The sequence below is a fragment of the Eurytemora carolleeae genome, unplaced genomic scaffold (genome assembly GCF_000591075.1).
Source record: "Eurytemora carolleeae unplaced genomic scaffold, Eaff_2.0 scaffold920, whole genome shotgun sequence".
Classification (NCBI taxonomy): Eukaryota; Metazoa; Arthropoda; class Copepoda; order Calanoida; family Temoridae; genus Eurytemora; species Eurytemora carolleeae.
In genome coordinates this window covers 33,713-58,837 of record NW_019396837.1, presented here as the reverse complement: position 1 = coordinate 58,837, position 25,125 = coordinate 33,713, and the positions used below count along the sequence as shown (strand labels likewise).

The 25,125-nt window shown below is 33.7% G+C and overlaps 2 protein-coding genes across 5 annotated transcripts; both read left to right on the top strand.

Moving 5' to 3' along the window:
* Nucleotides 1-624: 624 nt before the first annotated feature.
* Nucleotides 625-3,413, top strand: LOC111709228 (serine/arginine repetitive matrix protein 1). The gene is made up of 5 exons (XM_023482851.1): nucleotides 625-1,123; nucleotides 1,186-1,278; nucleotides 1,664-2,756; nucleotides 2,888-3,183; nucleotides 3,294-3,413. Exons 1-5 carry the CDS (start codon nucleotides 1,089-1,091, stop codon nucleotides 3,328-3,330), a joined length of 1,554 nt encoding a protein of 517 aa, XP_023338619.1. The 5' UTR covers nucleotides 625-1,088; the 3' UTR covers nucleotides 3,331-3,413.
* A 787-nt stretch (nucleotides 3,414-4,200) lies between these two features.
* On the top strand, nucleotides 4,201-22,399 carry LOC111709227 (nucleolar and coiled-body phosphoprotein 1). 4 transcript variants are annotated; one of them, XM_023482848.1, is made up of 24 exons: nucleotides 4,201-4,242; nucleotides 4,366-4,409; nucleotides 5,045-5,094; nucleotides 5,756-5,819; nucleotides 7,207-7,380; nucleotides 7,656-8,073; nucleotides 8,161-8,333; nucleotides 8,572-8,607; nucleotides 10,473-10,580; nucleotides 11,194-11,241; nucleotides 12,167-12,268; nucleotides 12,464-12,546; nucleotides 13,005-13,087; nucleotides 13,525-13,596; nucleotides 14,005-14,101; nucleotides 14,514-14,565; nucleotides 15,261-15,337; nucleotides 16,013-16,196; nucleotides 17,080-17,121; nucleotides 17,704-17,803; nucleotides 18,080-18,167; nucleotides 18,688-18,786; nucleotides 20,439-20,583; nucleotides 21,153-22,399. In XM_023482848.1, exons 2-24 carry the CDS (start codon nucleotides 4,368-4,370, stop codon nucleotides 21,261-21,263), a joined length of 2,448 nt encoding a protein of 815 aa, XP_023338616.1. In that variant the 5' UTR covers nucleotides 4,201-4,242; nucleotides 4,366-4,367; the 3' UTR covers nucleotides 21,264-22,399. The 4 variants fall into 4 exon arrangements, with proteins under 4 accessions (XP_023338616.1, XP_023338618.1, XP_023338615.1 ...); XM_023482850.1 differs by having other exon boundaries at nucleotides 4,207-4,242; nucleotides 4,358-4,409; nucleotides 12,464-12,520; nucleotides 13,024-13,087; XM_023482847.1 differs by having other exon boundaries at nucleotides 4,207-4,242; nucleotides 4,358-4,409.
* The last annotated feature ends 2,726 nt before the right edge of the window (nucleotides 22,400-25,125 follow it).

The window sequence follows — 25,125 nt, the reverse complement described above, 5'->3', positions numbered from 1 at the left end:
GGGTCAAAATCGTATACTAGAAATTTACAGGTTTAATTTGTTTAAATGCATTTTGTTCGAAATATAAAACATCATTTAAGCCCAAATTAGAAATATGTGTTCTTCATTTAATTTTCGTTCCTTTATATTACTCCTTATACTGCAACTTTTAAGTGATCCGGCATGAGCTGTGAGTTTTACTTTTAGAATCTCTATAAATTAATATTTTTAGTAGGGAACATACCATTCGGTTTTAATTTGCTTTAGGAATTATAAAAATAAATAGAAATTTTCAAAAATGTAAACAAGGCCGGACGATAAAAGGCGTGGTCGTACAAAACAATGGTGAGTTGTGACGTCATTTGTAGTGTGGACAAAAATATGGTGTGGTATGTTTTCCCTCGCTCTNCTATCATAATTATCTATGTTAAAAAATAATTAATATTCATTTTTTGAGTATTTTTTAATTTTTTTTGTCTTAAGAGTTTTGGAATTTTTAAATGAAGTTGTTGAATCTTAAGTTTTGAGAAATAAGTGATATTTACGATTGTTCCTTTGTTCTGAAAAAAATCATATTTATTTCTTTGATGGTCGAAACTTATATATAGCAAAATTATCAATGAAAGGTAGATAAATATTTTCAAAATATGAAATTGAACTTTTCAAATAAATGATTATATACTAATATTACAATTAGTAATCTCTGTTTGTCAGATCTGAACTCAGGAACCCCTCGACGATTTACATCAAATCTCTTAAAATTTCTAAGTTAAGTAGGTTGACTGATGTAGAAACAGAGTAGTTTCTAGACAAAGCTGGGTTCCCAAGTGAAAATACTCCCAATTTACAAACCAGTAAAATGTGTTAAATTGTCTCGATTCCAATATCTTATACAGCTTTTAAAATTACCAAAGATTCTTTAGGATAGAGGTACGCGAAGCCCTCTGGAAACCTAACATTTTTTAAATATATACAAAATTCGATCAGTATGGAGAGACAGTCTAGTTAAATCTTTATGAAATGTGAGACTAAAGCAATTAACTTGGAGAGATTTTATTTCAGTTCAACTCTAACAGGTGTATTGAACAGTGTTTTGAATATATTATTAAATGATGGAGGATCGTATTTGTCAATTTTTCCTGAGGTAACTAAATAAAAAGGAATTAATACTACAAAATCTCAGAGTTAGTATTTGGTTATTTCTAGAGGTAGTTGTAGCAGGCAGAGGTGTGAATTCCTCCATCCAAAAGATACCAACGTAATACTTGAAAATAGAGAACGAGATAGACACAAGCAAAGGAATACAAATTGCTAAATATTTTGATATTGACTGATTTGGAAGAAATCATTTTAATTAGATGTACCTAACATGGATCGATTTAAAAGAATTTAGGGTCACTAAACTACCCACAGCTCTGAACTGGTTTAAAATCTTCAACTTTGAATCGGTGACTCGAGATTTGAACCCGCACTTGGAAGTAAAACGACCTCTCTCCAATTCATTAATTTCGGTCTCATGTTAATTAAATTTAATCAACATTTTAAAGTTTCATAACAAGCAATCAACTTTCAAATGACAAGGAAACTACTTTATAGCCGCCAAAAAATATTGGACGGACGAACTCTTTTGGTGCATCTCTTTGTACATTTTTAAAACAACTTATTTAACAAATTTGATATGCAGAGAAAGGGACAGGTCTAGGTACAAAGATCATTCAAGAACAAAACATAAATATGATGGAAAATATAGACATCGTCCAGTATCTGAGGAAAGATATAGGTACAGATCTAGATCAAGAAGTAGAGATAGAGCAAGAAGTCGATACCCAGGGGAAAAGCTTTTGGTTTCTGAGACTCCCTGTAGGTACTTCCTAAGTATAGGTTGTAGATATGGAAACAATTGCAGATTCTATCATGATAGATCAAACAGTATGCTTACGAGACATAGGTCTAGGAGTCGAACAACTAGCCCCAGAAGACAAAGCCCTAGAAGATCTAGGACTCAAAGAAAAAGTCCATCAAGAAAAATAAGAAACCCAAGATCTAACTCATCTGTTAGATCTATCACAGTGTTAAGAACTAGACCACTCAGGAGGTCAAGATCGCCTTTCAGAAGACAAATGTCAGGTTGCAGGTGGTTGACTCAGTCAAGGTCTTCTTCTAAACCTAGATCTACATATTATTCTGATTCGAGGGAGCTGAGAAGGTTTAGACAATCCTTGTCCCCTAGAAGAAGAAATTCTTCTTCAATGTCTCCTACTCAGCAGATTTTAAAAAATGTGTCGTCCATTCCAGTGTCAAAGCCTGAAGAGAGATTTCAGTCACTGTTTGAAAAATTACCCACCGGTGTGTCTGTTGAAAATTCTGGATCAATCAAAACCTCTGCAAGTGATGACAGTTTCAAATCCGAAAACAATATTTATCAGCAAATATCTAGTTCGGATAGGATAAAATCTGGCAAAGTTTCTTCAAGAAAAAACAATAGCATTGCTGATAGAAAGCAAAGCATTAGTTCTGAAAGGTCTATCTCTCCAGATTTCAAACAGTTACAGACCAACATGAAACGACATTTGGAATCGGCTAAAAGTTCTCATGCCCAACCCCCCTACCTACACTTAAATGAAAAACCATCAGCCTCTGCACATCCTCAGCAGACAATAAAGCACAATGTTAAAATAGACGAGCTGTCTAATATTAATGCTAAGAAAACTGAGACATTAAGCAAAAAGAAGGACGAAAAAGAATTGTCATTTTTGTCTGAGAAATGTTTTAATGGGGTAAGTCAATTTCAAGTTTTAATTTGATTAATGCATTATTATAGCTTTCAGTTTTTTGGATCTAATATATATTTTTTCCCCTAATTTTATACAATTATTAAACAACTTGACAGAGACAAATAATTTCACAGGGAGATGTTGAGCTGCCCATAAAAAAGAACAAAAAAGACTTGAAAGATCTAGCAATTTCTGAAGAGTCTGATAACAAGATGCAGGGGAAATCAATGGGGAAGTCATCATCTAAGCAATCAAATGCTTTACCGTCAAATAAGAAAGGAAATTCTGAAGAGGAAGAGAAACAAAATGTTACTGTTATTTCCGATGACACTTATCCTAGCTCCAGTAAAGCTGGTAATATTAAGAATGGGTCTAGTAGATCTAGATCATGGAGCGAGGATTCGCAGGGCAGGCCTAAACCAGGATCAAGGATAGTTGTTAACACAGTTGTGTATTTTGAATATTATTTTGAATATTTAATTTGGTGGTTTAGAAATGACAAGGGTTTGAGTTGTGTAGTGTTAACTATCTAACAATTAGGTGCAGAAAGTGTGGCCAGCATGTGAATGAAAACTAGTTATTTGTTAAGTTGTTTGAAGTCTTATATAATTGGGTGATTTGTGGAATTTAGATTTTTTTAGGAATAAAATATCAAATTAACTTAAATTTACATTTCGTGTAGAGATTAAAACTTAGATTTAGTAAATGCATATTTTTTTAAAACACACATTAGATAAAGTACTACATATCTTGGTGTGAAATTTAAAAAAAATTAATAATCATATTTTTAAATTAACTCTGACAACTTGGCATGCACGATAACTGTCAGTATTAGACAAATCAAACTCCAGGAGTGCAACGCTCGGAGAAACAAAGAAAAATCACTGCTTGGGAAAAAGTTGAATTAATTTTGCGTCTCAAATATTTATATCTATAATCAAAACTTTAAAATAAACTGTGGGGCATTTTTTCAAAATTATAAATTGGTGAAATTAGTCCAATATGACAAAGCACATGTACATAATGTGGACATTTTAAATCCTTCAGTATATTCAAAATCTTTTTTTTTTTTTAACTTCTTGGATTTGGTGTAGGTTATGTAGACTTAGTTAGCTTAATTTTGCATGGAGAACACCCATTGCACATGCCGTAAGATCATGAAACTTAATTTTTTTGCGCTTCTTGTTTTTCTAACCTACTAAAATGGCTATTTTTATTTTTACAATGAAAGCTTCAATTTCCTCTGTTTCTGGGCAACTAAAGTACGTTTAACTATGCTTGTACCATGTACATAGACACTAAATTAACATGGTCTAAACATTTTGGAATGAAACTTTTCTGACATTTAATCAGCGCTTTGTATACTGCTTAGCTTGGAAAAATGCACCCATTACCTTTTTTATCAATGTTAAAGCTGTACATTCAAATTTGTTCCATTATCTCATCATTTCAGATATTTTTTATTAATTGTTGATAAGGAAACACATAGGTAGAGGATTCTTTTTAAAATGAAATATTGACTTATTATTTTTAATCCGTTTATATTTGTGTGAAAATCAACTTTGGGGTTTCTCGACATTTTTTATCTTGACAAAGAATCTTAGCTGCTAAGGCATGGAAGGTTTAGAAACTGTGGAAAGCTCTGCAGACCTCCAGGTTTGTTTTCAGGTTTTTATTTGGTATAAAGTTGGGCTCAACATTTAGTTTTCAGACATATTGATGCGTTTTTTTCTTCCATTGAAATAAAAATAAGAATATTTTTGCAAAATCTCAATTTTTATAATTGAATTTTAATTAGTGTAAAATTTCCACCTTGTCTGCATGCAATGAATGCGTATTTTCAAAAAAATGAACTTCTAATTTTACCTTTTTCAATATTTTATTAACCATTTTGGTTTGGTTTTAATGCCGCTAGGTCTCATATGAATTTTATTGTCTTGTTGGTAAAACTGTTGTACTTTGCATGAAATATGAAACCTGCATTGTTCTAGTTGTATTTTATTAAGAGTTTAATTTCAATCTTTATCTACATCCCTCATTTTTATTATTAAACCGATTTCTATAGTTAAATTTGATTACTTCACACAAATTTTATTTTAATATTTTAATCAATAGCTTGTTCATTTTCTAGATTTATATTTCCGTTTTATTGATTTCTTCTATTTCGATCATGTTTCTTTCTTCCTCATTTATTTTCTTCATTTAGGCATTGTTCCAACGATCTTCTTTTACTTTTTTTTGGGCCTTTCCTTATTTTCTAAAATGCTTACTTAATGTTGTATTCATTTCAGACTGAGTCAATCAAATCAGCGTCTGGGTCTGCTGCTCCTGAGACCCCGAGGTAATAATTATTTTTAAATTACTTCACAGGCTAGTTAGGGAATTTTACTTTACCTAGGGTTTCCAAGACCAATTTTGCCTACAAACCATTCAGAGCGCAGCTAGGGATGTAAGCAAAATTGGTCGTGAGAGACCGTGGTTAGATATAATTTTTTTAGGTCTCGAAAAAATAGTTTTTTACAATTTTATAGTCTTTAGAGTGCAAATGCGAGAATTTTTTTTACAAAAACTTCTGAGAGCGGGTCGTTATTTTACTTAATTGTCCCAAAGGACGTTGAGTAACTTAATCTGTTGGGGAAATCTTAGGTCGGTAATGTTGGTCAAAAGGCGGTAAAATACTTGTTCATTCTTTTAAAATTTGAGTTTAGACATTTCGTATTTATTTACTTGTTTAATTATAAACATAATTTCCTGAGATGGAATTTAAAGAATTTGAGCCGCGGTTTAAATCTGCCAAAACCCGGTTTAAGTTAAGCGCCGGCTTAAATCTTTTGATACAATTTTAAGTGGAACCAACCATATTTAAGCCGCGGTTTAAATTTAAACCGCCCCTGAAATTCTTTAAATTCGGCCACAAGTTTTTTTTCTGTTAGATTAGATTAAGTTAATTGTTAATGATCATGAATTAAATGTAAAAATTACAATTCTAAATATGTTTTTAGTATTGTTAAATCTGCTCCAGTTTCTGTTATTCAGTCAGTACCTAAGACTAACGGCCATATCGAGGTAAGAAAAATGCTCCGGTCCGAAATAAGAACTCGATATCTTTTCAGTTGAAATTTATTATTCTCTCTGAATAATTTTCTGGGGAAAATAAATTAATTTTGGGGTGAAAAGTATCAAAAAAGGGTGATAACTTTTGCCTTTTGAAGTTCATTTTATACTCCTCTTTCATGTTTTTCGGATTATGCATATTTAATTTAAATCAGATTTTATAAGTTATACCTTGATACAGTGTTTCGGATCCATATCATTTTGATTCGGATCCGGATCCGGATCCGGATCCGAGGTAACTTTTGATTCTGTGAATCGGATTTTCCCTATTAAATGTTATGCAAGGTTATAATTTATAAACTATAGTAATCCTAAAGTTAAAAATGTCGTCATTACTATTATATAAATGTAAACATTAAATTATTAAAGATAATTTTGAAAAATTTTCGTCATGTAAATAATACATTTACGAACCATTTTGATTTATTTATTCCATGGTTTTGGTTAATTTTTGGCGCTACCCGGATCCATATCAACGTTTCCTGATACGGATCCGGATCCGGATCCGGATCCGACCAAATGATACGGATCCGACCGGATCCGGATCCGGATCCGAAACACTGCCTTGATATAAATATACACTTGCTTTCTACTTTATTGAACATTATGCTTCATTTAAAATTAATTGCAAACTACACATTATGCATCATACAATATACTTGTTACTTATATTAAGTGCGCAGGATTAAATTCGAACTGGATCCGGTGTAACGTTAATTCACAACCGGGGCAATATTTTGCCTGGGTATGGAACTTTAGATTTTGACACTTCTAAATATTGATATATGATACGCAAATTGATAAGTAAGGTTTTAGATATATTATATTAAAAAATGTAAATTACAATTTTTTCTATTACAATTATCTAAAATCAGATAGAGATATTTAGATAGATCGATAGATAGATTTAGAAAATTTTAAACCGAATCGCACGCAAAACTGTATAATTTCTGGTAAGAATTGAACTTCTCCTTACCTTCAAAACATTTTTAGAAACGATCAACTTAGCAGGCATGTAAAAAATATTGTATTTTAGGGAGCTAGAATGTTTACTCATATTACCAAAACCAATATGATTACTATGTTTTGGTTAAGATAGATGCCATATCGTCTTTAAAATCTTAAATTAACACTACATTTCTCTATAATAAGCATTTAAAAGTAATGACATTATACCGGAGGATATATAGAAATCTAGAAAGCACTACGGGTGAGCGCATTGCCGCAACTCTATGATTGTGAGTAAATTGCAGGATGGAGTATTTACGGGTGCGGCTTACCTCCCCCCTCATCCGATCTAGAAAACCAAATTTTTGCAAACTTTATTATTTATGTTTAGGTTGAGAAACACCCTGATACCAATGGCGATGCTAAATTAACCAACGGAGGGTCAAGTGAACCGACCGAAGAGCAGACTCCAGCTGAACCAGAGGAAACTAAAGCTCCGGCTGGAGACCAAAGCAGTTTAAATATCCAGCAGCCAACAGAACAGCTTCCTGCAGAGCTTCTCCAGGTATAGAGATTTAAACTTATCAATCTGAAGCTTTTAAGAATAATTTGAAAATCTGTGAAAAAAAAATGTTCTATGTCTGATTCATTACAAATAATTAAAAATATTGATTTACGGCTTCTGTTTCTCAAGTGGCTGTAACTAAAGGTATTTGGAATGTTGTTAAATGTATATTTGTTTGTTGGTAGATTTGGACGATGGGAACAAATGGAACAGTGGTAAACTGTGAACATAACGAAGTTATTAATTAATTTCCCTAATTTTTCTCAATGTTTAAGGAGGATCCAGGGTTAACAACTGTCGCTAGTTTAATCGACAGCGCGGAAGAACCAGAAGGGGAAGAGACAGAAGCCCCAAAACAACCGGAAGTTGCCCAAGCAGCGGTAGAGGAAAAGAAATCTGCGAAGGAACTTGCTTCCGAGTGGGAAACTGACGAACCGGAACTAGAGAAAAAAGAGGAAACCATGCCGGAAACTAATATGGCGGTTGAAACTGAGAAAACTGACGCAGAAGTTGAAAACAAAGACGATTCTTCACCCCGTAAATCTGGTCGTAAGGTCAAACCAACGGAGAAGGTATTGGAGTCTGAAAGCCTTGAAGAGGAAAGTGTAGAAGCCATCGCGAAGGAAATTGCTACATCTGGCCCAGATGATCAGAAAAAACCTGTAAAAGCTACACCGAAAAAATCCGGGAAAGGTAAAAGTAAAGAGGACCTGGTTTCCATCATTTTTGGGGACAATGGGGCTTCAAGCCAAATTCTTCAACAATCTATTTTGATTCCAGAGCCCGAGCAGTCCGGTGACGAGGACTCATCTAAGAAGGCGAGGAAGGGACGACCTAAGAAGAAGGACCTGGACGAGAAGGTTGATAATGTGACTAAGCTAGGGAACAATATGTACTTCTATACAGGACCAGGAGGGCAGGATTCACCGCCACCTCTTACTTCAGATGACGAGGTAAAAACACATTTGTAATCTTTATCAGGGGTGTATGTTCTTAGATTCATTCCATAAATAACGGGGGGGGGGGGGGGGGGGGGGGTTGAGAAGAACTTACATTTTATCATTGTAACCACTCTAAAAGGATTGTTTGTTTGAAATTGTAATCTAAAAACATATTACCCCTTGGAATCATTAAATGGCGTTAATTTAATTTTCACCGTCACATTTATTTTATTTATTTTTGGATTATTAGGATTTGGATTTCGGCATTCACAAACCTGATGAGAAGGTAGATAAACAAATGTCCTGGGTTTATATGAATTCAGCTTTTTTATCCGAAATCTTTTAATTTATTGTCCGATCCTCTTTCTTTAATTTCGGATAAGATCGCTCAATTCTCGTGGTTGTTTTGGTCTTTTAGATATTTCAGGTCGGAGAGGGTAGCACTAGATCACGTTATCAGGAAACTAAATTTGACTAAAATATCCTTTTTTCTGTAAAAATCCAATATCAGATTTAAGCATATTTAGTTTAATTCCAATGCACAAATTGCACATGTAGGTAGGGGAAAGTAGGTTGACACGGGAATTATATATGCTTTTGCTTAAAAAATGGTCTAAACTTGCAGGTGTTACATTTCGTGAGAATAAGCACAATAGAACCTAGGGAAGATTATATAAAATGGCGATTAGTCAAACTGAGATTTTAAAGTTTAATATTCAGTGAAAAGAAATCTCCTGGGAAGAAATCTTTGAACTTTTAAGGAGAAATTAAAGCCTACAAGATCCACTCAATTTTTGTTAGTTGTGGAAATTTAGGCGTTAACATATTTTTTTGTGGTAGATATTTTTGCTGGCTATATCATGTAGGTGTAATGGTTGTAAACTGTTTAATATTAACCAAGATTAACCCTTGATTAAACATCCTGCTTTTAAAAGATGGATTGTTGAGTGTTGCCGGCTAGCTAAAAGATTTAAACTCCTATACGGGAAAGATTCTAGCATTGGGCTGATATATAGATGGGTAGATGGTTAGGACGGGAAGTTCATTAATGTACACATGAAGTACAGGGTTACCTTCAAAGGATGAGACTTCAGGGACGAGTACACAGAATTTATGTGACTGTTTCCATTTACAATTATATGTGACTGTAACCTTGTGTCTTCATTAGAAAATCATTAAATTAGCCATTAAAAGAATATATTACAGACTGAAGATGTTACTTTTAAGAATATTTTTAAAGATTTTTTTGTACTTAATGCATGTTATTTCTCCCCAAAAATCATTTATTTCCCCAATTCAGCGATAATTTCTCGATCACAGCAAAATTTCCGCCCCGCGCCAACACATCTAATTTCGGGGAAGTGTCAGGTCGTATTTGCGGTCTCATCCTTTTTGGGTTACCCTGTATATACATGCAAAACTTCATGGCAGGTAGGCGGGTGTTTACAGAGTGTGAAATACTAACAAGATTTTGTTTTGTTTTCATTTAGTACTAACAATAAGATAAAAGATTTATACTGCACTTTGTATTTTTTTTTTTCTAAGTTTGTTTTTGATTTCGGTTTTAACCCAATTCATACTGATCATTTTTAAATGATTTGAGTTTTTTACGGAATCCAATAAGTTTAATCTTCAAGTAAAAAATTCAGGACTCTTGATTCCCCTTTAATACTTTTTACGTAAATGTAATTGATTGTGAATACAGTTTGAGATTTTATTAATAAGAAATCAACATTTTGTAATCTGAACATTATATCACGAATGGAGCTCATACACTGCCATTTAAACCTGAAAAATCGTGGTCAGCATATTTATTAGTACAAATTTGTTAACTGAAATGGTCATATAATACAAATATTTTCAATATAGTTTCCGGTTCTGAAAATTTGAAATACTTCATAATAAACGAGTTGAGAAACAATTATTATCAGGTACTGAAATTGTATTATATCACCATTTCCTTAACCGACACTGTATTGATATGTATGCCGACTACTTCATTAAAGAATTTTCATCTAAAAATTAAGTTATTGCTCTCAGTCGAGAGAAAACGAGCCCTTTTGTCTAAAAAATTGAAATAATTTTTAAAGAATGATTTAGAATGACAAAAACGAATTCTAGAATATGTCCTATTAATATTTTAATGAACAGGGAGAAAAGGAAAAGAAAGAAGAGGCTGCCCGGAAATCTGCGAGACCAGGAAAAGGCCGAAATCCTCGACTTGAACGTGAGGACGAAGAGGTCGAGATTCCAAAAAAGGAAAAAAATTATCAAAGATGAAAACATGATATTTACATCCAAATTTAAGTTTGTTACACTGATATATTCAAAGTAAATAGATGTAATCAAGGAACTATATACAGGAACGCCTAACTCAGATACATGCAAATTGTGCACGGTACACCGTGTCCCCACAGAAGTTGAAGGGAAAGGACTAAAGCTCTGATGTAATATTACAGTCCAACAAAATCAAGTTAATTTATCAAGTTAGAGCGAATACTTAAGATTTTTGGCTTTCTGATCAATATGGAAAATACAATAGCAATATATTCTTATTCCACCCCTTGGGCCCTTTCCCTCAAAACTGATGCGTTGCCCCTGAATTCTTTGTTTTGATCTCCTCCCACTGCAGTACACAGATATGGGGGATCCTGAAATATTCCGTGGATGCCATTAGGAACTGGGAGGTGGGGTGGGGGGGGGGGGCCGTACATATTTCCAGTAACTCATAATTGAAAAATGAACAACTGTCCGGGAAAATAAAATGAGTACGTAAACCCATATCTAATATCTATATAAACTTAAGTATTCTCACATTTAACTTAGATTATTTTACAAAATCAGTTATTTAGATTTTGATAATTAATTTTAGTTACCTGCCAAACCCAACCTCAACCCCAGTTGGCTAAAATCTGCTGCGGTAAGAAAAAAGTTTTTTAAAAAACCAATTTTTAAAATTGGATTAAGATAACTTAATCCGCTTTAATAATTTTCTCTGAGCTGGGAACTTTAGAATGGTGGATATCAGGATTAATGCTTGACTGGAAGGGCCTTTACTTAATTTCTCCCCCATTTATTTAAGAAATTAGTTAAAAATGGTCAAAAAATAATCTGAAACGTATTATTAAATATCTTTCTTCACCGATTATTTTACAAAATGGCCGACAACATATTCTTTTTTGTTTGAAATTGCGGATTTCTCTCATGGGATAGATTTTATTTTCAGGGCTGTCATTGGTCAATACAATTTACGAACTATATTTCTGCACTCTCATTGGAGAAAATAATTTAAGGATATCCAAAGAGAGAGAAAAGAGTGGATTAAGGACTAAAATGAAAAGTTTCCACAGTGGATATTCGGATTAAGTAGTCGGGATTATAGGTTTTCCATTTTAAAGTTCCCAACTCTCAGTAAAAAAGAAAACAATAATTGAAAGCAATTGCTTGAAATATTCTTTTTAGTTTCTTAGTATTATTTTGTTTGGTGGGTTAAAAGTAAAAAAAGGATTAAAATTATTATTTTTTATTATTTGTTTCCCCTAAATGGTCGAAAATCATTACCATTCCTCAGATTTTCAATACATACCAGTATATTTTCCTAAAATCATCCCCCTCCCTTAAAAGATTATTTATTTCCACATAAGTTATATATGGGAAAATAAATGATTTTTAGGGTAAAAAGTATCAAAAAGAATGTTAAAACTTGCCTGTTGACTGTTGAGTGTTGATCTCCCATTTTTAATTTTTGTTCCTAATTCACTAAAAATCCCCCCGCCCCCCCCGTAATTCTTGCAATTTACACCCCTGATACATATCTCTTTATATTATTGTTGTGTATGCTGTAGAAGACCCTGGAGAAGCAGGAGAAGATGGAGAAGAAAACCCCGGCCAAGAAGAAGGTTGTTCCATCCAACCCAGCCACACCCGCCACCCCAGCTCTTACTCAGGTACACAAATATGATTGATAAGTTGGTTGAACGATTTATTGATAAATTGATTGATAATATTAAATATTCATTACTGCAAGGCAAATATTTTCTAGAATAATTTAATTAATTTTTCATGGATCAAACATTTTAATTATTGTTACATATGTTCCAGCCTTCACTAGATAATTCAGAACTTCTATTCTTGTACCTTAGCCTGTGGAGGCTGTTGTTTCCAAGGAGGCTGATCTCGAGACTGAAGTAGAACCCGAGGTTGGAACCAGAAAATCTGTTAAAAGGTTTAGGGACCCCAGGCGCCAATTTATCAACACGAGTGACAAAACTAAAGCAATTAGTATTTTTAAAGAAAACAATCACTCTTGCTTATAAAAACGAAGCCTCCCCTCCCCTTTGTTTTTAACCACCAAACGTATTCTATATGCTTACAATAATTAACCCCTGAAAAAATAATCCGCCCTTAGATCCAAGACCCCCCAAATCAAGAAGACAAGTCCTGTTACGAAACATCCCGAGAGACACAACAAATCATCTAGCCGCCCCTATTTATAAATATTAATCGGCCCGTGAGACCCCATAAATCAACTAGCCCCTGATTAATCATATCAATCGGCCCCTGAGACCCCTTAAATCAACTAGCCCCTGTTTAAACATATTAATCGGCCCCTGAGACCCCTTAAATCAACTAGCCCCTGTTTAAACATATTAATCGGCCCCTGAGACCCCACAAATAAACTAGATCTTCTATTCTACCCCAGCGTGAAGCATCGCCTCCTAAAGACGAAGAACTGCCGGTGTTTGATCCTGAAAAGTTTACACCAGGTGAGTTTAAAAACAACAACAAATTTGCGTTTTTCTTTCTTCGCGTAAGGAATTCATGGTTCGCGTTCTACGCATTCAAATCAATGTTAAAAAATACCGTATAATAAACTTTATATTCATTAAAACACGATGTATGGAAATAAATTTAAATTACGTAATTTAAAGAAGTTAGGTCTCCCTCTCTTCCCCGTAATAATTAAAATAAAAACCCGGTAATGAACTCTGTAAATTATTTCCTGCTGCTTTTAAAATCTTTTTTTTTTGTAATTTCACTCTGAAAAGACTGGCATGGTTTAAGTGTTGGTATTTGTTCGGTCAGATAAATTCTACTCCTATAGATGATAACGTTGTACTTATCAATAAGCACATAGAAAAGAAAATCTGCTAAATAATTTTTTTCGTTTTATTCGTTTTGTAATATGTTAATCTTGTTTTAGGCTATGTTCCTCAAACCGTGAAGAAAGGAGATGAAGAATATCTTATCGTTGTTGAAGGTGTAAAAGACACAGGTTTGACCTTTTTAAACCAATATCAAGGCGTTTCAATTAATAGAATTTTTTCTACTGAATTTTATTTAAAAGTTCTTGTTTTTGTTACATAATAGTATTCGTTTTATAAAGCTCCTGTCACATTAACAGATATAGATTTTATTAGTTCCCTCTGGGAATATTTACTTGTGAAGAAAGAAAAGAAAAGAAAAAAAGGAGATCTTAAACTGAATTTCCTTCTTTTTTTCTGGTTTGCGGCGAAAACGTATTTTTCTTCTTTCACACCTTTTCATTCCACTTTATTGTTCTTTTCTGTTTGGTCAGGTGTTGAATGTTGACTTTTCCCCACGCTCCGGTCCAGATCAGGGCGGGGGGGGGGGTAAGTATATTTATATATGTACACCCTGTTTAACTTATTAACTCTTAAAGGACTTTGTGGTAAGTACTGGGGAGACCTCACCAATCTACCTTCAAGGAGAAGAAGTAAACAACCGGAACTACTCACCCCTGAACCCGGAACTAAAGTGTAAGTAAACAATCGGATCTACTCACACCTGAACCCCGAACTTCAATGTAAATAAACAACCGGACTTCTCCTTTGTATTAAAATCCCAACAATTGGACCCACATTTTATAAAATGACACTAATATTTTAGCAGACTTGTAGTTTTTGGACAGGAAGGTTCAAATCGTTTAAGATTACACTTGTCTCGGGCTTCAGGGAATGTTACAATAGTTTTTTTTTGTTGGCGATTTATTTGGATGACCTTTTATTTATTTATTTAAAAGAAGTGATTTTTCCTTTATAAAGAAAACTACGAAATTTAAATGATTCTAGGGTACCTTGTGTATAGTACATGCCACTTTATATTTTAAAAGTCACTTGAAATTACATCTACATTCTTGTAAAATGTCTGATATTGATTGATTGATTCCAGACGACGAGGGAGCATGAGTAGCACTGGAAGTGTAGAAACTCCAGGCAAAAAGGTAATTTCACAATTTAACCCATGGATACGTTTCGGCGGCTTGGAGCGCCGTCCCCTATTTCAGCGAATGCAGGGTTATCTGATAATAATAATAATACTTAACTTGCACCTCTGCTTTCATTTGAATATTTTTCATTCATATAACAATCATTTTCCACCCTGTACTATTGTATTCTTGTTCTCTGATAAATTGACGTCCTGGTATCCTTTAATCCTAATGTTCTGATGTCCTAAAATATTCCTGATTTAATGATCTCATTATCTTACGATCTCACGATCCCACGCGGTCGGATTTTCTTAAAAGGAAGGTATACTGTTGTTCAACTATGTATAGCCGATTCTCTGCTACTTTTATAGAGCACTTTTGCCAGTGATTCAACTATCTGTACCTAGTTCGACTTCTCCAGAATACTCCTCCGGTGATCCGTACCTAGTTCGATTACTCTCTAGAACACTCTCCAGTCTCCATACCTAATTCAATAACTTTTAGCTATTCTCATCCTTTATCCCATTTTATCCCACTTATCCTTTATGCCACTCTTTCTTTATCATGATAAATTCAAATCCATACAGCTTGATGAAATAATATCCTAATATCTTAACAAATTTAATTTTCCTTTTTTTATTTTCCTGCAAAAAAATTACAACGCAATGTTCAGTCCTTGTCAACTCGGTTTAAAATGTAATATTGTTTAGGCTCCTAGATCCGTGGAAAGCCCAGTTCCCCCTAAATCCACCAAGAAGCAAGTCACAAAACCAGAAACCTCTAAAAGGTATATTTTCTAGCTAGAGGAATGTTAATTCATCTGATTTGTTAAATAGAATAATTGCATTAAAAGAAGTCAGAAAGCTTGAAAAATTCATCTTTTCACATGCAAATGTTAACGTCATCATTACTAAAAATGAGGGAAAGAGGGGTTATTTTTACGGAACTATTTACGAAGATCATTGTTTTCTTGGAACATTACCCCCACCAGTCACCAACCTTCAAATATAATTTTTTCCTCCCTACGTTATTAAGAGGTTGTTTGACCTGAAAATATTTGAGTTTAAAGGGAGTGTTCGCGAAAAATGAAATGTATGGACGCTGCGTTCTTCGGTGTGAGTCGTTTTTAACAATTTTTCCCTTATAGACGCAACAGATAGAAGTAAGATTAGTAGCGATCAAAAGCGCTTTTTATCGCATTAAGCCTATTCCCCCTTTCATTTTTCGCAAACACTCCCTTTAAGGTTTAAGCTATATAATAACCGGGAGGTGGAGGGGGGAGTTACACCCCTTACAGTTACATATTCAATAAATTTTGAGAAAAAGTTATATACTGATTCATTAACTTAACTTAATTGTTCTTAAATCTTTATTTATAGTAAGCATATGTTTCTCAGATAAAAATTGAAAAATTTGTATAATAATAATTCTTAAAAATCTTAATCATTTTTTGTCGATTCAGGGTAGATGTGTCCATGGAGGTTGATGGTGAGAAGAATGTAGAGGAGAAGACGGAGGTGAAGACGGAGGAGAAGGTGGAGGAAGGGGATGAGAAGGTTGTATCAGAAAAGAAGAAAAGAGGAAGGAAAAGGAAGGAGGATAGTACAGGAACTCCAAACCCTGCCAAGAAACCTAAAAGTAGCCAGGTAAAAAACAAGCATAGTGGGGCGTTAAAAAATAGAAAATTAATACTCAAAAATGTCCAAATCTTCGACTCAAAGAAGTTCGTAGTAAGATTTCGATTCTACTGGAGACCACCGGAGGGATTTCATTTTCACTGGAGGGGTTTGAAAAAATGCTTTTTACAATTTAAATCTTTACGCAGGGTGATTTACATTCCACTGGAGGGATTCAGATATCTTTCCTAGGGGTTTATAATCCCACTGGAGGGATTCAGATATCCTTCCTGGGGGTTTATAATTCCACTGGAGGGATTCAGTTATCCTCCCAAGGGGTTTATAATTCCACTGGAGGGATTCAGATATCTTTCCTAGGGGTTTATAATTCCAATGGAGGGATTCAGATATCTTTCCTAGGGGTTTATAATTCCACTGGAGGGATTCAGATATCCTTCCTGGGGGTCTATAATTCCACTGGAGGGATTCAGTTATCCTCCCAAGGGGTTTATAATTCTACTGGAGGGATTCAGATATCTTTCCTAGGGGTTTTTCAATTCCACTGGAGGGATTCAGATATTCTTCCTGGGGGTTTATAATTCCACTGGAGGATTCAGTTATCCTTCCAAGGGGTTTATAATTCCACTGGAGGGATTCAGTGTAAAAAGCATTTTTTCAAACCCCTCCAGTGAAAAAGAATTCCCTCCGGTGGTCTCCAGTGGAGTCAAAATCTTACTACGAACTTCCGTGACTCCAAATCTTCTGTATTATAAATGTTAAACAATTCCCTACTACAAAAATTTTGCCATAAATTTTTTTGGAGAAATCTTCAAATTTTTTGAGTAAAAATACCAGATAAAACATAATGAATTTTTTTTGTCCGGTAGTGAAGGATATATTCTTATAATTCTAGTCTGGTGATGATAGCATGGCAGAACAGAGTGATACCGACCAGGTCAATACATTTTTCTTAATTATCTCAAAGGGATTGTTCAGAGTTCAGGAAAAAGAGTAGGTGACATTGATTGAATTGAAGGAAAAAGATTTTTAATGAGCTAGAAAAATTAAAAATTTGAGTACCTTTCTCCCTAGCAATAAATTACAGCCAATTTTTTTTTATTGGGGGGGGGAAGTGATTATCTTCAAAGAGAGAAGAGAAATGATTTTAGAAGAGAGGGGGGGGGGAGAAATGATTTTTCAAGAAAATATCCACCTCTGTCCTTAAATAGGACGTGAAACCTTGGTTGAGCTGTATGAATACCTTGATTTGATTATGGTTAATCATTAAGTGAATATCTGTCTCAAGGAATTGAAATTTAACGCATTAATGCATTTAAATTGACCTTTATTAGAATTATAATTATAAAGGAGAATGTCCTTAATGATTTAAGTGAACAATTTAATGAACTATAACGTCATACGAAATCCTATATAGCAAAAACAGAGACTAAACAAATTTAATTTTTTTCTAAGTTCAAAATTTTTTTTTTTATTTTTTTCCAGTTTTTTCAATATAATTTAATAAATTGTTATTAAGGTTGGAAAGAAGAAGAGTAAAGGATCTCCTGAGAAGACCACAGTATCAAGCAGAAATGCCGCCGCTGTTTCAGCAGCACTCGCCGCAGGCGTTCCTGCAGGTAAACTTTGAAAAGCGTGAACCGATTTATTCTAAAATTGTTTCCTGACAGTGACAAAAAAACGGCATTATTGATCCCGATTAAATGGATTCGTAACATTTTAGCGTTCAACATTTTAGCTGGTTCTCGGATCCACGTATCAACCGAGACTGAAACAAAAAAATCTTTGCCCGCTAAACACGTATAAGATGTCGAATCCTGTGTATTGTTAACAATGACGTGTTTTTTGAAAACTGAAAAATTTTGGCCTAACTTTAAAGTATTCTGTTTGCTCAGGTCAGCAGAGGTCTGTTAGCTGTGTGTCTGATACAACGACACAGAAGGAAGTTGTTGTTGAGTGCTTCGCGCCCTACGATGACCACAGGTAGATTTATTGGGTTAATTGGTGTGTTAATGTTTATATATCACAGGTGTGATAATATAAAACATCACTTTTCTAACTCATTGGCCTTTTAGTAGTTTAAAGATGTTCAGGTTTCCAGCATTTTTGACTTCGTATGGACTTTATGACAGTCTGTTTTTTTCTAAATTGTTGCTAAAAAAATTTTCTTATTTTCAATTATAAAAGTTTTAGATTTATCAGTTGCATATTCCAAATCACCAAATTACAGCGACATAATAAATTTTAGTAAATGGAAGAACAGATACGTCACATTAATTCCATAGGTTTATGATTCTTATTGTAATGTATAATATTGCCAGAGCTCAAACCTGATTTCCACTGATTAAAGGTTGACTTTTAATATTGTTTTTTTTTTTATTATTATTTAAACTTACTACGGCGGGAAATATCAAGAATGCAGATTTTTAAAAAAAAATTTAAAGGTTACATAAAATAAAAAATTAAAGGTTTTTAGTGTACAATACATATTTGATATGTTTAGATGGGTGAATATTGGCAAGGAGAGGGACGGTATGACCCCTGACGCAGTACAGTACGCCAGAGCTCTCAGACCTCCATACCATTTACTCTCTTTCCTCAGGTTCTTCCTTTTTTAACTTTTAAGGTCTCATATAGTATTAGCTTGCAATAGTTTATTTTACCATATGTTGAGGACAGGCATCAGCATGGTTAGGTCAGAGAAATTCAGTGCTCGGCTCTTAGTAGCCGGAGCCTCTATTCAGCTGAAGAGCGCTGTGCAGAACTAAAATGGCGGCACCACACTTTAAAAACAAATTAAGGAAATATAGTACAGCTCGCAAGAAACAAGAAAAATAGAAACACAGAAAGAAGAATCCTGAGAGGCTGCCAACCATGCAATATGATGGCGGTTTTTTTTTCTCTACCGGCTGCAATACCCGGCCGACTATGAAGAATGGACTACTGTCGAAAATGCCACATTCTGAGCCACAAACCCAACAACTTCCCATTTTGTAATGTGGTGCAAACCAATGGGAAAAAACATTAAATTCTGCAGAGTGGGTACTTCAGAGGAAAGTAGGGATTTTTAATGCTATGGGAGTCCCTCGATACCCTCCCTTCCTGACCTATCCAAACTTCTAACTCCTACACCTCAACCCTACCTATTTGTCACACACAGCATTTGGAATTTATTTCTCAGTGGACAAATGTTGTGGCCTTCATTTGTAAGACCACTAGGAATTAGATATGGAACTCAAAGTAAAATTGCAGAAACATAGAAACAAGGAACGAGGAGAAAAAATAAATTGAACTGGAAAAATGGTAGGGAACTCTCTGATAATAAGCTCTACGCCATCAATTTTTCCCGTTAGGGAATGGAGAAATCATTTGAGATCGGGCTGGGAGACGTCCCCCTCCATTTCAGAAAATATATCAGAAGCATGTGTCGAAGCTGAAATAGCACTGCATTAACCTTAAATCAACTTGTCAAGTCAGGTATTCTTGAGTTAGGCAATAAAACTGAAAACTACTACAACTACAATGGAGCAGAGTGTCCCGAAACATACTGGTCTAGACAAATTTTTCTTTTCTTTCAAAATTATCAGAATCAGGGACAGTCAACAGAAAGAAAAGAAGAAAGGAAGAGAAACAATGACAAGAAAAAGAATCAAATCAGAATTTTATTTATATGATAAAAATTTCACAAATAATAAATTGTTAATAAAAAAATACCATATGATAGCTACAAAGGTCGCGGTCCACTGTACAATAAGGTTTTAAAACAGGGCAAAAAATATAAATTATTTTTATGGAAAGTCTAAATCAGACTACAATGGACAGTCCATTACATGAACACAGTAAGTTAATTAGGTTTATTAGTTTTAATTATATTATAAGACCACATACATCGATTATAATCTTGTTTTTCCTTCCAATATAATTATATCCTAATTAATTAGCTGTTGTTTAGCTACTTCGGTTCAAATGGATCTACAGGGGTTATTTTCCTATATTACGAAGCTTTTTTTTGGGGGGGGGGGGAGGAGGATACTAGCAATTTTGATATTGTTTTATGGAGGGGGATATAAAAATTGTGTTTATGATTTTAACCCCTTTTTCTTAGTCTTGAATGTATATATTCAGAAGTAATTGTCTAGTTGAGAAGACCATTGATAATGTCTATTGTTTATCCTTTATCAATTAATTTATTATTTGACTTTAATTAATTAGTGTTAATATAATTAATTATAGTTAATTAGTTTCCAAATTTAGGATAAAAGGGCACAGTACTAAGGGGATGAGTTGTACTGACAAGAATACAATGGTTTTTGTAGTTCTTGAAGGAGAGATTACTGTTATTCTTCACACCACTCAGTTTAATGCAAAGAAGGGGGACAGCTTCTATATTCCACCTAAGGTATAAACTTAATTAAAATTAAAGGGATTTTTTTTCTTACTTATAGAAATATTCCAATTTGCTACAGTGGTAGGTGATTTTATCAATACAACGAAGAAGACTTTTTTTTATAGAAGTTTTGATTTTTCACAAGCTTTTTTCGAATTACAAGTTTACAAGTAATCTTAGAGACCCTTCTCTTAATTTCTATGTTTCTGTGTATTACGAATACGATCCATGCTGTTAACAGGGGTCTTAAACTATTTGGAGATGGTTACTTGACTGGTTTATCATTGAATCTAGTTTTTCTCAGATATAATTTTGTTGCACACCAAAAGACAGCCTTTTATTTAAGAATGTATATTGAAATATAATCTTAAGCTTTTTCGAAGATTAGGGAGAAGATTTAAAAATTGGACCAATCAGCAAGTTTTTTCTTCCCTAAAGTTTTGTTTTTCTCTTACTCTTTTACTTAGACAGCTGAAATCTGAGTCAGTAAGTAAAATTTTGTTTTCTTTTTATCATGGGAAAATGACGTTATTGAAAACGGGTTTGGGATATTCTCCGATTTACACTTATGAATATTTCAGAACTACTACAACCTGATAAATCAGAAGGCTCGAGAGGCGGAGCTTTCCTTGATACAATTCCAGTACGATGGACCTCTTCCTACAGTTAGCTCTGCAGCCCAGGCACAATAGATTCTACACAGACCGATTCCAACAGATTCTACACAGACCGATTCCAACAGATTCTACACAGACCGATTCCAACAGATTCTACACAGACCGATTCCAACAGAATCCATCTTTTTAGTCCAGACTCGGTAGATTCTACACGGAGATTTACACAATCCACCGTTAATATGTCCATTGTCCACATTCTTAGCAATCTACAGATCATTTCTGTAGAAAAGGATTTGGAAGTCAGCAGAGTGACTTTTCCACATTACCCTAGTAGTACAATGTACATTGTACATTTCAACTATTCGCATGTTCTAAATTTTTAAATGGTTTCAAATATTATCCTTGCTCCAATATTCTTGTTTCAAAATGTATATTCAATATCATTTTGAGACTCGTTGTTGAGTGCAGTAAAATATCAATTCATTTAAACCTAGATTTCAAGAAAATAATTGTATCCGTAACAAAGTCTCTAAATAATTCAGTAAAATCCTGTAGATTTATCTATGCCCCGAGCTGGAGAACCTTGGTTCTACAGTCTACACCTCTACATCAATATATGCAAATTAGATCTTCATGTCCTGATTTATACAAAATTTCCCGTGTAATAAACCCGATTTTAAAATTGTGTAGCTCAATCCAAAATAATTTGGACCTTGGGTATTTTTCTTTGAAATTGTTTGTTGACGTTACTAAACTGCACTGTGTGCTGTACAGTGTACAGCCTACTGCTGTATCAGTACTTTAGAACAGGAAAGTTGGTTTCACAACACAGTACACCATACAATTAAATCAACTGTAGTGGTTCGGTCTTTTCCTGACTGTTACTTCCGTTAATGTTTATGTTTATGTTCCGAACAATGTCCGAAGATGAACAAGTATATCAAAGTATATCATTTAATTTTTTCCTCCCCGCACGCGGTGGTTTTCTGGATTTTCTCCCCACACGCGGTGGTTTTCTGGATTTTCTCTCCGCACGCGGTGGTTTTCTGGATTTTCTTCGACGCAATATTTCAGTTTAAACTAAATAATGATTTATAAGTTTTGAAATAGTGCCTATTCAAACATATACGATATTAACCAACTGTAAATCTTTATAAATGCTGTAAATATATGTATATTTTCATACAAATATACTGACGAGTAACATCTTATATTATTTATTTTTGTGCTATATTGTGCAGTGTACATACTTACATGTAGACCCTGAACTGCACTGTTTATTGTGTATTTGATAAACTGCAAATTCTTAAAGTTGAAAAGGAATATTATTTTTTGGTGATTTTTAAATGAGTGAGATTTTCAAAGAATTTTTGAAATTTCGTGCCTATTTTATTTGGAGCGTAAAAATAAACTCTCAAAGTGTTAAAGAAGATTATATTTTCTCGCAATATTAAAAGTTATAAATATTTTTTAAATAATTTGAATTAATTATTATTTTTCTTTTATCATTTTTGTGGAATAAACTCCATGCACAATTAAGAAAATTCTATTTTTCAACAGGATTAAATTGTATTTTTTTTCATCAGAATATAAGGATCACCAATTGCCATTCTAGGTCTTCTAAATACTTTTGAAATCGAGATCAAAAAAGAAAAAGATCCTGTGCTCATTTTTACCTATAGGAGACCAGGTAATAACTACAAACATAAGAGCGAGCATGAACTCTTTCTCTTCGGCTCACCTCTATTTGCACTTATTAAATCTTATGTATATATTTCAGGTAGGCAGTTTATACAGGACTCAACTGTGAACTGAAAACACAATAAATCAGTTTGAAAGATAAAACTCATTTAGACAATGATTTTTCGAGGCTTAGGCTAGACATCATTAGGCTTTGGCGAGACAATATATAGATTTTGGCTAAATATTATATATATGTTAAATTATAAAACATTTTAACCATGACTCAGGTTCTGCATTATAAAACAAAATCAGGTTATTCTTTATAAAAATTGGCCTTTAAATAGTTATACATTAAAAATCTCAATTAATTATATAGATTTGAACATGTGATTAAATGTAGAAAACTGTGCATGTAGAGTTCCGTGTGATTGATCGATTGTTTGAAGATAATTCCTGGTTGAACACACTGAATAACATCTTGTCACTGAACACCCTGAACACACATTAGTTTATAAAGATCCTCAGATCTTACAGATCCTGAGCTGGGAACTTTAAAATGATTGATATCGAGATTAATGCTTGATTCTCTCTTTTTCTTAATCTCGAAATTTTGTGCATGTATCCTGAAAAGTGTTTAAAATTCAACAAATCAAAGTCGCGTATCAGAAGCCTATAAATTTGAAATTTTGCGCGCCATTTCAGATTAGTATACAGAAACGGGAAGGTCTCTTTTCCAGAAAAGGGTGGATAAAGCAAGAAATCAAAAGTGGCCACATGGGATATTCGGATTAAGCAGTCGGGACTAATGGTATCCCATTTAAAAGTTCCTAGCTCTGGAAACTAAAGTTAAAATGTCTAATTACTAATTAGTTAGTGGAGTTAATGTTATAAGCTGAAGGGTCTCGTTCCGAGATATGAGAACAATCCAGAGTTGATTGCAATGATGTATGAGAATTGGAAGATTAAAGCTACAAATACGCCGTAAGAAATTCTGCTCTAATACATCTTTTTTAATCTGGACAACAGGAAAATAATTTTAAGTAGAACGAATTTGACTTTAAAAGGAAATAAGTTCAAAAATACCAAAAAAATAAGGTCATACGGTGGCCCAAAATTTTTCGCCGCTTTTCTTATGTTCTTTTATTATACAAAAAGTAGTCGGTTAACAAGTATTTCACAAAAACTAATATGATATGTGATGGTTATATAGTTAGATTCGACTTAAAGTGCAAATTTTAAGTAAACTTTTAATCCCGATTTTTATGCATCATTAAAAACCTTTTTTTTATAATGTTGAGAGTTTTCGAACAAATATCCTGTTTGATGTAAAGGCCTAATTGTATTATAATTTATTTATTGGAGATCCGCTGGACAGAATTGCACTCATTGCAATATTATTCCTCGTTAAAGCCTAAAAACAAGTTTAAGAAGAAGACGATATTTTAGTACATATTCGTCCTTTAGATTCTACGAAAACTTACATACAGTGTTACCCACAATTAGGATAAAGCAGACGACTGTATATAGAAGTAAGTCAGGCTTTCTATTTAAATTCATGGTTACCGACAGGTTCAAACTTGTTTATTTCTTTTGCAAATCATTTTATCATTTGAGAACTTTATTCTATAGATTTTAACCCTCAGAAGATTCGAGCCGGGAATGGTATACTAAATGCATGCCTTTTCTCCCAGTTAACCAGATCATATCGGCTTTAATGGTTTATCATTTAAAACATTTGATATTACAGAACTTATCTGATAATTAATTAATTAATTAATTAATTAGTCTGGTTCATTTCAAGAACTGGGCAGACATCAAACCAGCTAGAGCAAGCTGTACAGTACATGTACAGCCAAAACGGGACGGTACACCGAATGAACCAGCCCTTACTATGGAAATTCTAGTGCTCTCCCTTCAACTCTTAACTATCTCCTTTTTTTAATACAGGGTGTCCCAAAAAACATGGGAATTCAGTGACGAATTTGATATCGTCTTTGTTATGAATTAGCATTGTAATACCTAATTTCAAAAGCCATAATATTATTATGTCTGCTAGAGCTTATTTAATGAAAAGGGTAAAAGACTGTAAAGATGTGTCTATAATGTCTCCGCAAGATGAACAGTGAAGACAGACAAGTTTACTCTGTTTGTATACTGTAATTTTCTTGTTTTACTAAGTACAACCGGTTGCAGTCAAAACATAAACAAACAAAATGTAAACATAGCAGACGAAACTCTTACAGATTACAGCTTT